The sequence below is a fragment of the Salvelinus namaycush genome, chromosome 25 (assembly GCF_016432855.1).
Source record: "Salvelinus namaycush isolate Seneca chromosome 25, SaNama_1.0, whole genome shotgun sequence".
Lineage (NCBI taxonomy): Eukaryota > Metazoa > Chordata > Actinopteri > Salmoniformes > Salmonidae > Salvelinus > Salvelinus namaycush.
In genome coordinates this window covers 23,096,494-23,110,403 of record NC_052331.1, presented here as the reverse complement: position 1 = coordinate 23,110,403, position 13,910 = coordinate 23,096,494, and the positions used below count along the sequence as shown (strand labels likewise).

Here is a 13,910-nt window from a genome sequence, read left to right as displayed (position 1 = left end):
GGAGGCAATCTGCCGGGAAATCTATGCACGCTACAAGTGTTTTCTTTTATACCCCGGATTAAGGCTCATTAATCTTGTTACGGCTAATACTGAGAACAAAGAGTGGAGGGCAAGAGATGAGGATAGTGAGGGGGAGAGTGAAGAAGGAAGAGAGTGAATGAGTGGGAGGGAGGGAGAGAGGGAGAGTGAGAATGAGAGGGGGAGAGAGAGAATCATAACCAGATTTTGAAGACAAGGGCAATGCCTACCTGCACCTCTTCTGCTTTTTACTTTGGTGTAATTTTTACTGACCACAAGTGGACGTCAATGTAATCCAGTTTGGCATGTTTTAGCATGCATATCATTTTGAAGGGATTGTGTAGATCAATGACTTTTATGTTTGATTCAGGTAAAGACAGAAGGAAGGGGTATAGCAGTAGCTTACCCTGATGATTGAGGGCCTCCTTTGCCCATGGCCAGGTTGCAGCCCCTGCTAACTCTTCACGGGCTGAGTTGTTGGCAAAGAAAACATTGAGGGTGTCTGTGCTGCTCAGGTGCAACACCTCTTTCAGTTCCTTTACACTCATATAGGCTCTGCAGCAGGGAGAGGAAGTATATGTCATTAGCATTTCTTTTTTTCTTGCATTCCCTGCTTTTAATCTGGGTCAATTTGACAGTTTGTTTCCACAATCCTTACTCTAGAATATGTCACGTAATTTTTCTTTTGTGCTGTTATAGCTGGAAAGCCTTTGCACCTATCACTGGCCCATTCGTTTGAAATGCCCTTTCGAAACCTGCCAAATAGTCTAGCCCATTAATTGAACCACCTACTGTTTCTTGGATGTGTACCACCCAAGAACTGACCAAGTGTAGTCTGCCTTACATTCAAGTTTCATTAAACAAGCAAAAGCTGTGCCAATCTGCTCCAATTTATCATTAAGTCAAATGAGCTTCATAATGCATATTCACAACATATGAAATACAGATGGATTGTTTTTAATAAATCATTGATTGTTTATGTTGAATTCTACATGTTGAAGCACTGTTTTGGTTGATATAATCCATTCAGTATAGCTTTGGACAACATTCAGTCTGTTGAGAAGTCTAATATTCATAAACAAACGTCTTACAACACTGGCACTCCAAAAAAATACATCTGGCCTACTTCCTTTAAAAAGTGTTATACCGCACAAATTTTATAGAATTATGTTCAAAATCGTCTGTGTTTCTTGGATAATCTGAACTGGGACTGTAGAACCGTACTCAAAGGCCATGTATCTTTTTTCCATTCTGTTCATGCTTAATTTAAACCCTGATTCTTTCATTGTTGAAGAAAAAGTGATTTTTGAGAACCACCCAGTTTGCCTTGCAAACAGATTCAAACCACCAATTCTGGATCCCCTCAGCAGCAGGGGAATATCCCAGCATTAATGGCTAAAATGTCCTCCTCGTTTTTCCTGTCACTTTCTTGTGTTGCCAAAATCTTCATGTACCTGGCCATTCCTCATGGCTGTCTCTCTGTCTGCTTGAACAACACATTTGTGTAGTGACAGCAATTGGCTAGGGATTGAGTTCTATTGCCGAGCTGCAGATACCTGGACCGTAACTCAAACAGAAAAATACCAAAAATCCCAGAGCCAAAGATAAAATTGTACACTCCACAGATGCCATCAAAATGTCATCCCTGCATTAATTATTCTAAAACTCTGGATTGCAGTCAACAGATTGCACTTTTCCAACCAGCTCAGGTCAAGAGCCTTTTAAAGACCTGCGCTGCAGATATTCCAGAGAGCCCTGTTTTATGAAGCATTTGCATCTCTGGTGGATTCGCAATTCATACAGTTTTAGTGAAGGGTAAGAGGTAGGGAAAACTTTGGCAAGTAATAAAGAGAGATTACATCATTGCAAGCTATAAATCAGAAGTCAGTTCTTCGCTCATGCCTTCCACACACTTAATTTTATATCTGTCTAGGGACCTGGCTTTTTAGCTGCTGTTGTTGCTCTTTAAAGTACAAATACCATCACTCCCTCATTGTGCAAAACAACACACTGACTGACTGCACTCCAAATGTATTATTAGTGCCCAGGTAATCTCAGCAACAATATTGCTTCAAATGAAAATATAAACCCCAACAATCAGTTTGGGAAAGGAGCCCCAATTTAACATATACAGTTGAAGTCGGAAGTTTACATACACCTTAGCCAAATACATTTAAACTCAGTTTTTCAACATTTGCTGACATTTAATCCAAGTAAAAATTCCCTGTTTTAGGTCAGTTAGGAATACCACTTTATTTTAAGAATGTGAAATGTCAGAATAATAGTAGAGAGAATGACTTAGTTCAGCTTTTATTACTTTCATCAAATTCCCAGTGGGTCAGAAGTTTACATACACTCAATTAATATTTGGTCGCATTGCCTTTAAATTGTTTAACTTGGGTCAAACATTTCGGGTAGCCTTCCACAAGCTTCCCTCAATAAGGTTGGTGAATATTGGCCCATTCCTCCTGACAGAGGTGGTGTAACTGAGTCAGGTTTGTAGGCCTCCTTGCTCGGAAATGCTTTTTCAGTTCTGCCCACACATTTTCTGTAGGATTGAGGTCAGGGCTTTGTAATGGCCACTCCAATACCTTGACTTTGTTGTCCTTAAGCCATTTTGCCACAACTTTGGAAGTATGCTTGGGGTCATTGTCCATTTGGAAGACCCATTTGCGACCAAGCTTTAACTTCCTGCCTGATGTCTTGAGATGTTGCTTCAATATATCCACATCATTTTTATTCCTCATGATGCCATCTATTTTGTGAAGTGCACCAGTCCCTCCTGCAGCAAAGCTCCCCACAACATGATGCTTCACGGTTGGGATGGTGTACTTCGGGTTGCAAGCCTCCCCCTTTTTCCTCCAAACATAACAATGGTCATTAAGAACAAACAGTTATATTTTTGTTTCATCAGACCAGAGGACATTTCTCCAAAAAGTACGATCTTTGTCCCCATGTGCAGTTGCAAACCGTAATCTGTTTTTTTTATGGCGGTTTTGGAGCAGTGGCTTCTTCCTTGCTGAGCGGCCTTTCAGATTATGTCGATATAGGACTCGTTTTACTGTGGGTATATAGATACTTTTGTACCGGGTTCCTCCAGCATCTTCACAAGGTCCTTTGCTGTTGTTCTGGGATTGATTTGCACTTTTCGCACCAAAGTACGTTCATCTCTAGGAGACAGGACGCGTCTCCTTCCTGAGCGGTATGACGGCTGTGTGGTCCCATGGTGTTTATACTTGTGTACTATTGTTTGTACAGATGCACGGGGAACCTTCAGGCGTTTGGAAATTGCTCCCAAGCATGAACCAGACTTGTGGAGGTCTACAATTTTTTTCTGAGGTCTTGGCTGATTTCTTTTCATTTTACCATGATGTCAAGCAAAGAGGCACTGAGTTTGAAGGTAGGTCTTGAAATACATCCACAGGGACACCTCCAATTGACTCAAATGATGTCAATTAGCCTATCAGAAGCATCTAAAGCTATGACGTCATTTTCTGATATTTTCCAAGCTGTTTAAAGGCACAGTCAACTTAGTGTATGTAAACTTCTGACCCACTGGAATTGTGATACAGTGAATTATAAATTAAATAATCTGTCTGTAAACAATTGTTGGAAAAATTACTTGTGTCATGCACAAAGTAGATGTCCTAACCACAATAAATTTGTGGAGTGGTTGAAAAATTAGTTTTAATGACTCCAACCTAAGTGTATGTAAACTTCAGACTTCAACTGTAAATAATCTACAGGAAATTGTAGCTCATTTTAAGCAGTCTATGATACTTTGCAACGCATAGGAAGCTCGGAAATGCACAGTATATCAAGATATATAATCAGTGGACGGGGTGGACGGCTCATAATAATGTCTGGAACGGAGTAAATGGAATGGCATCAAACACATGCAAACCATGTGTTTCATGTATTTGATACCATTCTACTCATTCCTCTCCAGCTATTATCACAATCCCATCCCCATTTAAGGTGCAACCAACCTCCTGAGATATACAGACCAGTCAAAAGTTTGGACACACCTACTCATTCAAGGGTTTTTCTTTATTTATACTATTTTCTACATTGTAGAATAATAGTGAAGACATCAAAACTATGAAATAACACATGGAATCATGTAGTAACCAGAAAAGTGTTTAACAAATCAAAATATATTTGACATTTGAGATTCTTCAAAGTAGCCACCCTTTGCCTTGATGACAGATTTGCACCCGCTTGGCATTCTCTCAACCAGCTTCATGAGGTAGTCACCGGGAATGCATTTCAATTAACAGGTGTGCCTTGTTAAAAGTTATTTTGTAGAATTTATTTCCTTCTTAATTTATTTGAGCCAATCAGTTGTGTTGTGACAAGGTAGGGGTGGTATACAGAAGATAGCCCTATTTGGTAAAAGACCGAGTCCATATTATGGCAAGAACAGCTCAAAAAAGCAAAGCGAAATGACAGTCCATCATTACTTTAAAACATGAAGGTCAGTCAATCCGGAAAATGTTAAGAACTTTGAACGTTTCTTCAAATGCAGTCGCAAAAACCATCAAGCGCTGTGAGGAAACTGGAGCCCAAATAAATGCTTCACAGAGTTAACAGACACATCTCAACATCAACTGTTCAGAGGAGACTGCGTGAATCAGGTCTTCGTGGTCGAATTGCTGCAAAGAAACCATTACTAAAGGACACCAATAATAAGAAGATACTTTTTTGGGTCAAGAGACACAAGCAATGGACATTAGACCGGTGGAAATCTGTCCTTCGATCTGATGAGTCCAAATTTGAGATTTTTTCTTCCAAACCCTGTGTCTTTGTGAGACGCAGAGTAGGTGAACGGATGATTTCTGCATGTGTGGTTCCCACCGTGAAGCATGGAGGAAGAAGTGTGATGGTGTGGGGGTGCGTTGCTGGTGACACTGTCAATGATTTATTTAGAATTCAAGGCACAATTAACCAGCATGGCTACCACAGCATTCTGCAGCAATATGCCACCCCATCTGTTTTGCGCTTAGTGAGATTATCATTTGTTTTTCAACAGGACAGTGACCCAACACACCTCCAGTCTGTGTAAGGGCTATTTGACCAAGAAGGAGAGTGATGGAGTGCTGCATCATATGACCTGGCCTCCACAGTCACACGACCTCAACCCAATTGATATGGTTTGGGATGAGTTGGACAGCAGAGTAAAGGAAAAGCAGCCAACAAGTGCTCAGCATATGTGGGAACTCCTTCAAACTGTTGGAAAGGCATTCCAGGTGAAGCTGGTGGAGAGAATGCCAATAGTGTGCAAAGCTGTCATCAAGGCAAAGGGTGGCTACTTTGAAGAATCTCAAATATTAAATATATTGAGATTTTTTTAACACTTTTTTGGTTACTACACGATAATTCCATATGTGTAGTAACCAACTACATGATTCCGTATGTTTTATTTCATAGTTTTGATGTTTTCACTATTATTCTATAATGTAGATAATAGTAAAAATAAAGAAAAATTCTTGAATGAGTAGGGTTGTCCAAACTTTATATGTATATAGATGGTCTATTGATCTCTCACATCTGTGAAATGGATCAGACAACATACTCAAGTTTAGAATTTCTACCTACATGCTGTGCACTATTAAGCAAAAAAGATATTATGGCAATACATCATGTGTTTTGTTTGAAACGCAAATAAGCCTGCCTGTCAAAATGAATAGAACGGAGCAGAGGAGACTTCTGCTTTCATTGTTTAGCCATAATAACTGTATACTTTGGCTTCTCTTTCCATTCCCAGTTTCACTTGCTTTCAGAAACTGTTCCAGAGTTTAAATTTGTGTGCCTTGAAGACAGACACTTAAGGCCTCTTTAGTAAATCAAGATATCGCTAATTAGGCGTTAAGCTCCCAAGGTCTCTGTAGAACCTCAATATCATTACCGCCATTATCGTTAAAAACTCACAACATGCACAAAGTCCCATAATAATTACAGGGGCAGGCAGCAAAATACTTTTTTGGTTGCGGCAGCTAAGGAAGGCTAAGGATGACAGAGACAAAACCTATTTTTTTCTTTGTCAGTACTAGTAAAGAACATCATTATAAACAGATTAATTTAATTTGATATTAGATAGAAGAATGCTCTGGACCCCAAAATGCATAAAGGTATTGTTTGTGACTCATTACTACTGTATGTCTAAACGATTGGGACAACTGCCCAACACAGCAACTATTCATATTTTTTCCCTACTTACTAAAGTAATTACAGATATAGGAGCACAGGTATAAGAGCACCTAATGTAAAGTTATACAGGAGAAACTCATAGACCAGTGATTTCCAGGAGCAGGGTTGAGGATTCCTGCCCCAAATTCTTTTGAAAGAAAATATCTCACCTGTCTGGGGACTCTGGGTCGAAGCAGGTCTTCAGGACATCCGTGCCTTCCGGATCACAACAGTCCCCATCATCGAAGTCATAGTGGATGCTGTTGCACTCTGTGTTGCAGACCCCGTCCCGCCTCTTCCAGTTGTAGCAGGGCCCCAGGCGCAGACAGTCCCCACCATCATGGCCCGTCAGTGGGTGGTCACACTCCGCATCACAGTGCCTGTTACCAATCTTACTGATCCGGCAGTTGCTTAGGATGAAGCGCTGGCGTAGAGATGTGTTCTGGATGGTATGCGTGCTCAGCTCCAAGCTGATGTTGTGGGAACGGAAGGCTTCGACAAGTGCCTGGTGCTGCTGCTGGATCTGGGCCTGGGAGACGGTGGGACGACTTCCGTCGTCGTTACAGATGTTGACAATGCGGTAGCTGATCCTCTTCTCTGTGCGCAGCTGCCAGTGGTTATTGTAGCCGAGGATGATGTCTGTGTTGTCACAGGCTGTTAACCCACAGGGAGGGGGCACGAAGGGGGACACATGTTCCAGCTCAGGGATAGGGATAATGACTATGGACGGGTGGTAGCCGTCCTTATGAGGACTCCAATGTTGCTCTACCTCAGAGAAGTCAGCCCAGAGAGCGAGGTTTGGTTCCCTCTTATCAATCTGAGAGCGCCCTTTCAGGAGGTCCTCGTGAGTGCGAGGAAGCACCCATAACACAATACCTCCGATGTGCCCTCGGAAGTTGTGCCCAAGGTCTGATTGGTCCCCACCGAGAAGAAGTGTTCGACAGGTCTCCATGAATGGGCTGTAGAGGTTACCAGACTGCAAACGGCTCTCCGCAACCTTGGCACCATCTATGTAGAGGGTCATATTGTGACCATTGTAGCTGGCCATCAGGTGAGTCCAGGAGTTAGGGTGGTAGCGCTGATGCCCATAGATAGTCGTTGCTTTGGGAGCGCGGTCGGTACGAAGTGTAAAAAAGAATCTGGCATCTTTTCTCCCCCCGGGTTCTACTGTCCGAATACCTACTGACCATCCTTTCTCACTTAAGGAGTAGGAGCAGTTGTCAAAAACCCCTACACAAAAGGAAGACAAATATTATTTTGTAAAAAGACATAAACATTGAGCATCCTCTTCCAATGTAATTAAAGCCAAATTACCCAGAGAGTTGAGGGGTTGAAGGTATTTCCCTAAACAAGGCACTGATTCCCAGCTGTTTTTCAAAAAGAGAGACTCACATCTGGCTTCCAGATGCTCTATGCCGGGACAGCTAAAGGTCAGGGAACCCCTTCACCTTCCTTCCATACACACTGTACACACAAAAACGTGACATTTTTGGGATATTGAAAAGAAAGCTGGGAAATTGTATGAAAATATCCCTCAGGAGGGTTGGCCAATATCATGGTTAAGCATTTAATTCACTCAACGTAGTGGTTAGAACACAGCATCTCTGCCAAGTAAAAGTCTTGATACTGTATTATTATCTGGCAACAATAGAGAGGCAGATTTATAAGAGTAGAGGATAAAACTAGTCTGTAATTTATCTGTTAAAATGTTAATTCTGCCAATCAAACCCAGTTCAGAAATTCATTATTTTAATAGAAAAAAAAAGTGATAATATAATTGTGGAATAAACTAATTTGTGAAATGTCACATAAGGGTCACTAAAGATTGAGGCCAAAGCTTGTAGGTCATGATGAATATAAGTGACATGTGATGAGGATATACAAATAAAATAAAAAGGGAAACTAAAAGGAGGTGGAAACATGAGCAATTCCCAAATGAGTAGTGTAGCTTCACTCTTAGCAAAAAAGGTGCTATCTAGCAGAACGTTTTGGTTCCAGGGAGAACCCTCTTGATTCCAGGTAGAACCCTTTTGGATTCAATGTAGAACCCTTTCCACAGAGGGTTTTTATATTGATCCCAAAGGGGTTCTGTCTGGAACCAAAAATGGTTCTACCTGGAATAAAATAAAAAATAAAAGGTTATCCTATGGGGACAGCCGAAGAACCCATGTGGAACCATTTTATCTAAGAGTGTATCTACAGTCCTACTAAACACAACTATTAAGTGTGGCTATTTTCAGAATTGCAATTGCATAGATAGATGGGTTGGTAAGGGGGGTTCTATTCTTGATGATTCTTGGGCAGGGATTCAATCTGATCACACTTGTCGGCTATGCACTTTTTAAAGGCACTGTTCCTGCGTTCGCGGAGACCGCATTCACGGTAAACGCTGCATATGCCGGTTCAACCGGAAAATGACCTTTAAATGGCACATAGCCGACAAAGCGCGATCGGATTGAATCCTAGCCTTAATTGAGCAATTGTACCCAGCTGCTTCCTCCAGTCCTGGTTAAAAGACGAGGATGAAAACCTGCAGGCATTGTGGCTCTTGTGGACTTGTGGTTGCCTAACCCCCTTCAGTAGCATGTTAGTTTAACATATGAGAAGTCCCTGGTTCAATCATTGATCCTGGCTATTTCCCACATCATTCAATAAATTACATCCCAATACAAATAATACTGTGATTATTTTCTTGATTTTCTACATTCATGCAGTGAAATAATGAATAATTAATTGCCTATATCATATTGCCTTCAACCCTTAGCCTTATTCTGCTGTTGGACTAGAGTGGGTATATCGCCTGCAGGATACGAGGAGATTACACTATCAATAACAATGTTATTTAAATTGAACCTCCACATAAACCTTGCAATTCAGTTTACTCCTCCTTTTTGAAGTTTTAAACTAGACTAGACATCTTTGATTCATCCCACCTCACAGACAGCAGAGGAAACGGCTTGTAAAAAGGAATTTAGTTTTGATATTAATCCAATGATTGGGATAACTTAAAATGTGTTAATTGAACTTTTCATCACATGTGGCAATGGATCTACTTGCTGGGTAGCCTATGACTAAGCATTAACCCTCTCAAAACGTGATATCAAAACAACAAGCCTGCAGGTGACGGCCACTAATGTTGTTTCAGCGTCATTTGTCAACTTATTGTGACATGGAATCTACAGTATGTGGAAAATACATTGGATTTGCAAAAAGTCATCAACTGTTGTTTTGAGTGTGAACTTTCAACCACAGAATTATGTCATCGTGGTAACCTATTTTCAACATATACAAACCTGGTATAAAATATGTTGAATTTGTACCTTTGAAACAACGTCAGAACGTCAAAGTTATATCCATTATCAGAAAAAAACTATAGGCTGGGCAGCACTTCCTATTGGAGAGTTGATTTATCTACATTTAGTTTCCCATCCAGGGTTTTTACCAAGCCCAGCCCTACTTAGATGTGATATTTGTCACTGACTGCTATCAATGTGCTACCGTGAGAATGATTATTGAGAGATCTCATAATAACTAAATAGATCCATTGTTGCTATCGAAGTCATTCCAAATGGTAGGTTTAACTGAGCAAATGAAATGTAACTATACTCTATAAGTCATATATAATAATAATATTTTGGCCTATTTAACATTTGCAAAGTTATCAACAGCTATTGTTTTAGTTCAACCCAGGGTTCAACTAAAAATAGACAATACATATAGGCCTAAAGTTTTGGTTGATGTCAAATGTAATCTTCAAGTTAATAATGAATAGGTTAGATTCAAGTCTCCATTTCAACCAAAATTCTAAGTTAAATAACAAGACTAAATCAAATCAAACTTTATTTAACGTGCCTTTAAAGTTTGATTTGATTTAGTCCTATTTTTTAACTTAGATTTTTGGTTGAGATAGAGATGCGATTCCAACATATCAATTATTAATTTGTAGACTGGAATTAAAGTCAGACTAAGTCAGTGGCACAAAATATACATCTCCTTAAAACGTTAATATTTGGTTGTGTTGACAACCAAACACAATTCACATTCACTTTTTCAATACGGTAAATAGCCTATTAACTTGATTCACATCCCCAACTAAACCAAAAATAAAAGTTAAAGAATAGGATTAAGGCAGTGGCTCTGATTAAACTATCCAAGCATTAGATACATCTCCTTTAAATCTTGATATTTGGTTCCATTGTCAACCTAACATTTTGATAAGACTTATGTAATACAGTAAATAGCCTATAGTTAAGGCTATCTTACAAACAAATTGTATTTAACCTTAAAATTAGTAACTCATCCATGGCCACATGTTGAGGTAACTGTAACTAGAAAAGTATTATTATGTAATTATAGAAAGCGTGCATGTTCAAGATAGCATGCAAAGGTTGCAGGTCTGTGGAGATCTACCACAGGTTGTTGGAACCTTAATTGGGGAGGACGGGCTCGTGGTAGTGGCTGGAGCGGAATAGGTGGAAAGGTATCAAATACATCAAACACATAGTTTCCATGTGTTCGATGCCATTCCATGCGCTCCATTCCAGCCATTATTATGAGCTGTCCTCCCCTCTGCAGCCTCCACTGAGATCTACACAATATAAATATCTGTGTAGAATCTCGAACTGCATCGATCATTTGCACTATGTACTTTTAATGTAAACTACAATCCAGGTAATTTGTTTGTGCTATTTGATGAAGAACAGTAATAACACATTAAGTTGCTGTATAAATACAAAATATCTAACATTGTATTCCCATTTGAACTTTTTTTGTGCTTTGAAATGGTTGAAAGTCCAGTGTTAACACATTTAGATGACAACTAAACCAAAAATCACAACAACAAAAATTCCCATTGCAATTTGGTTGTGGTTTTAGATGATTGAAAGCATAGTGATAACAAATTGGGAATTCAACAAACTTCTGGCTGTCTTATTGAGTGGTGAATAAAAGTTCAAATCTCATTGATCAATGTCTCAACCAAAAATGACCCACATTTCTAAGTTAAAATGACGTGGTGTGCCCAGCGGAATTTCACCCCTTAATAACCCATTTGCACCACATAACGGCTGATTTCCCAATTCCTCTCATCTTCCCAACCATGTCATGTGTGGTCTTCACACTGAATATGATCCTTTTTAACAATTTTAACAATTAAATGTAACCATTAAATTAATATATGAATGATGAATTAAACAAACCCAGACATGTTAAGTCTGCAATGCAAGATACATTGTGTCTGCAGTGTATCCTGAGAGAGAGAGAGAGAGAGAGAGAGAGAGAGAGAGAGAGAGAGAGAGAGAGAGAGAGAGAGAGAGAGAGAGAGAGAGAGAGAGAGAGAGAGAGAGAGCGAGAGAGAGAGAGAGAGAGAGAGAGAGAGAGAGAGAGAGAGAGAGAGAGAGAGAGAGAGAGAGAGAGAGAGAGAATGTTGTGGAATATCACTCACCTGCTATGATGGCTGGGTTAGTCTGCCCACCCTCTGGTTTGACCCACAGTTCAACACTGAACTTGGCCCGAGGAAGCTCAATACCAGCTGTTGGATTGACCCTCAGTTGTTCCTTCTGTCCATTAAAGTACAAAGCAGACATCCACTTAGGGTGGACATCTGGGATCTGGGCACCCCACAACATTCTGGCGGGGCCGGGGTTAGGTGGTCCCTCCTGATCCCCAGGGTAGTCCTCACTCTCAGCAGAATAGTCACTGAGCTGTCGAAACGTAGAGAATATCCCCCGGGAGTTTACTATGCTTTCAGGGAAAGCTGCCCGACTGTCTTCACCATTGGAGACTGCCGGGCTACGGCGGACCCTTCTGTGGAAGGTGGGCGTGTCAGTCGGAACTCTCTGCTGCTTCTTGAGCCGCAACTGCTTGTCTGGGCCCTCAGAGCGCACACCATCAACCTCTGGTTTGTCATTGTCACTGTTTGAATCCACTGTCACCTCAGGCTGACTAGGAGGCTTTCTACTGGAGTCGAGGTGAGGAGAACTGACCATCCCCATACTCTTAACATGTCTCTCCTCCTTGTCTTTGGGTAGCACTGCCTCAGAGTTTCCCCGATTAACCTTCTTCTCACCATTGCCCCAATGAGAGGCACTATGCAGTCCTGGGTTAGAATTAGCATCAGAATTGCACCCACCTGAACAAGAGGACTTCTCAAGAGGACCTATATGATAGAGACCTCTTTGCCTTGTGGTGTATCTGCTTGGGTGAGCCACTGGAGGGAGATGTAGAACTGATGCTGAGTATGTTACTTGTCTCGGCTGTCGAGTGGACCTGCACTGTTCACTTGCTAAGTGAGCCACTTCACTGTCAGCTCTCTGAGCCAATGTGCGTTTGTACTTTTGGATATGATCTGATTGAGCAGAGTTTAGCAACCATGTGTTGATCATTATGAGGACAACAGACAGTAGTCTGAGACACAACATTTTGGAGTTTAGATTTGGAATTGATATTTTGGAATGTTTTTAGTTTATTCCTTCTAAGATATAAAAGTTGAATAAACTAGCAACAAGATCTGATTTGATTAAAACACATATTCCCCATTAAATGATAACTGGGTAACTCTGTATATTTCTAAAATAATAGTATTATAATAAATCCAAGGATTAAAACTTTTTAAGCAGGTAGCCTATGTTTTGCATAAGCAATTGCCTATTTTGGTTTGGGCTGGTCTATTTAGTGCACTGCATTCAATGCCCTTTATTAAACATTTACTTAGACTAACACTTTAATTCACATGTGTTTACAAGGCAGGTTTGTCGCACCTATTTTCCTCAGATGCCAGTTTTACTTCTCGACTTCAAAACGCAGCTAAATAGAGTGCACTCAAAGGGCGGAACTGTAGCAGTATGTGACGTTGACAGTGCAAAATCTTTAGGCTATTGCATATTGAGGTTCAATTTATATTTGGTTTATAAAAGCTTCTGGCTATTTCACCGGTCAAAGGAAAACGTCAACTTGACTCACATCTAGCCTCACCTGCGCGCATCACATCAACTCGCCTTTGAAACCTGCTACACTGTAAACGGGTCATGCCTATTAAGGAAAGTGACGGTCAGAGCAGCCTGCCATGATACCGCCTGATTGAACACAAATGAGGAAACTATTGTTATTAGGCTACTGTATTTGCAGCATCAATTTAGAATTTGGAATTAATTTTTGAAATATGTCTACTATGTCGACGTGTTTGTCCAAAGAATTCAGTGGGAATTCTATTGTCACTGGTGGGTTTTCTCTTTATCTTCTTTCAGTATAGGCCCATTCAAGTAATGCTTTCAATGTTTTCATCCATACCTGGCAAAATAAAGGTTATTTCAGGTCTTGCCACCAATCTCCCCCTTGTGCGCTGTTTCGATAGTGCCCGTTGTTGTTAACCTAACATTCACCCAGTGAGTAGGATGCAGGGGTGGCCAAAAATAATGAACAAGCTGGCTGATGCTTTTAAGACAATATTTATAATTCAAGGGCTATACTGTAAAGTCATATACAGTAAAGATAAGCTTTATTGAAATATTAACCTCAGGTGAAATTAAATGAAATGCAGTCATTAGGCGACACAATGGCAGAAATATAAGTAAGCTAACCATAAACTATTGTCTATTGTTCTTTTACTTGCTATTTCCTTTCTCTGCAATTAGTTGCAAAGTAAAAATACAAGGTATGAGACAAGAGATGAGTGCAAGTAAATGGGAATCAGACTAAATGCTGAT

General features: G+C 40.4%; 1 protein-coding gene across 1 annotated transcript in view; it reads right to left on the bottom strand.

Annotated features, from left to right (window-relative positions):
- pappa2 (pappalysin 2) overlaps positions 1-12,200 on the bottom strand; it is a 66,480-nt gene extending 54,280 nt beyond the window's left edge. Inside the window, exons 1-3 of the mRNA XM_038963260.1 lie at positions 11,651-12,200; positions 6,378-7,437; positions 425-573 (exon numbers count right to left, since the gene is read on the bottom strand). Coding sequence (XP_038819188.1) covers positions 425-573; positions 6,378-7,437; positions 11,651-12,200 — 1,759 coding nt within the window. The remainder of the gene's footprint in view (positions 1-424; positions 574-6,377; positions 7,438-11,650) is intronic.
- Between the last annotated feature and the right edge of the window lie 1,710 nt (positions 12,201-13,910).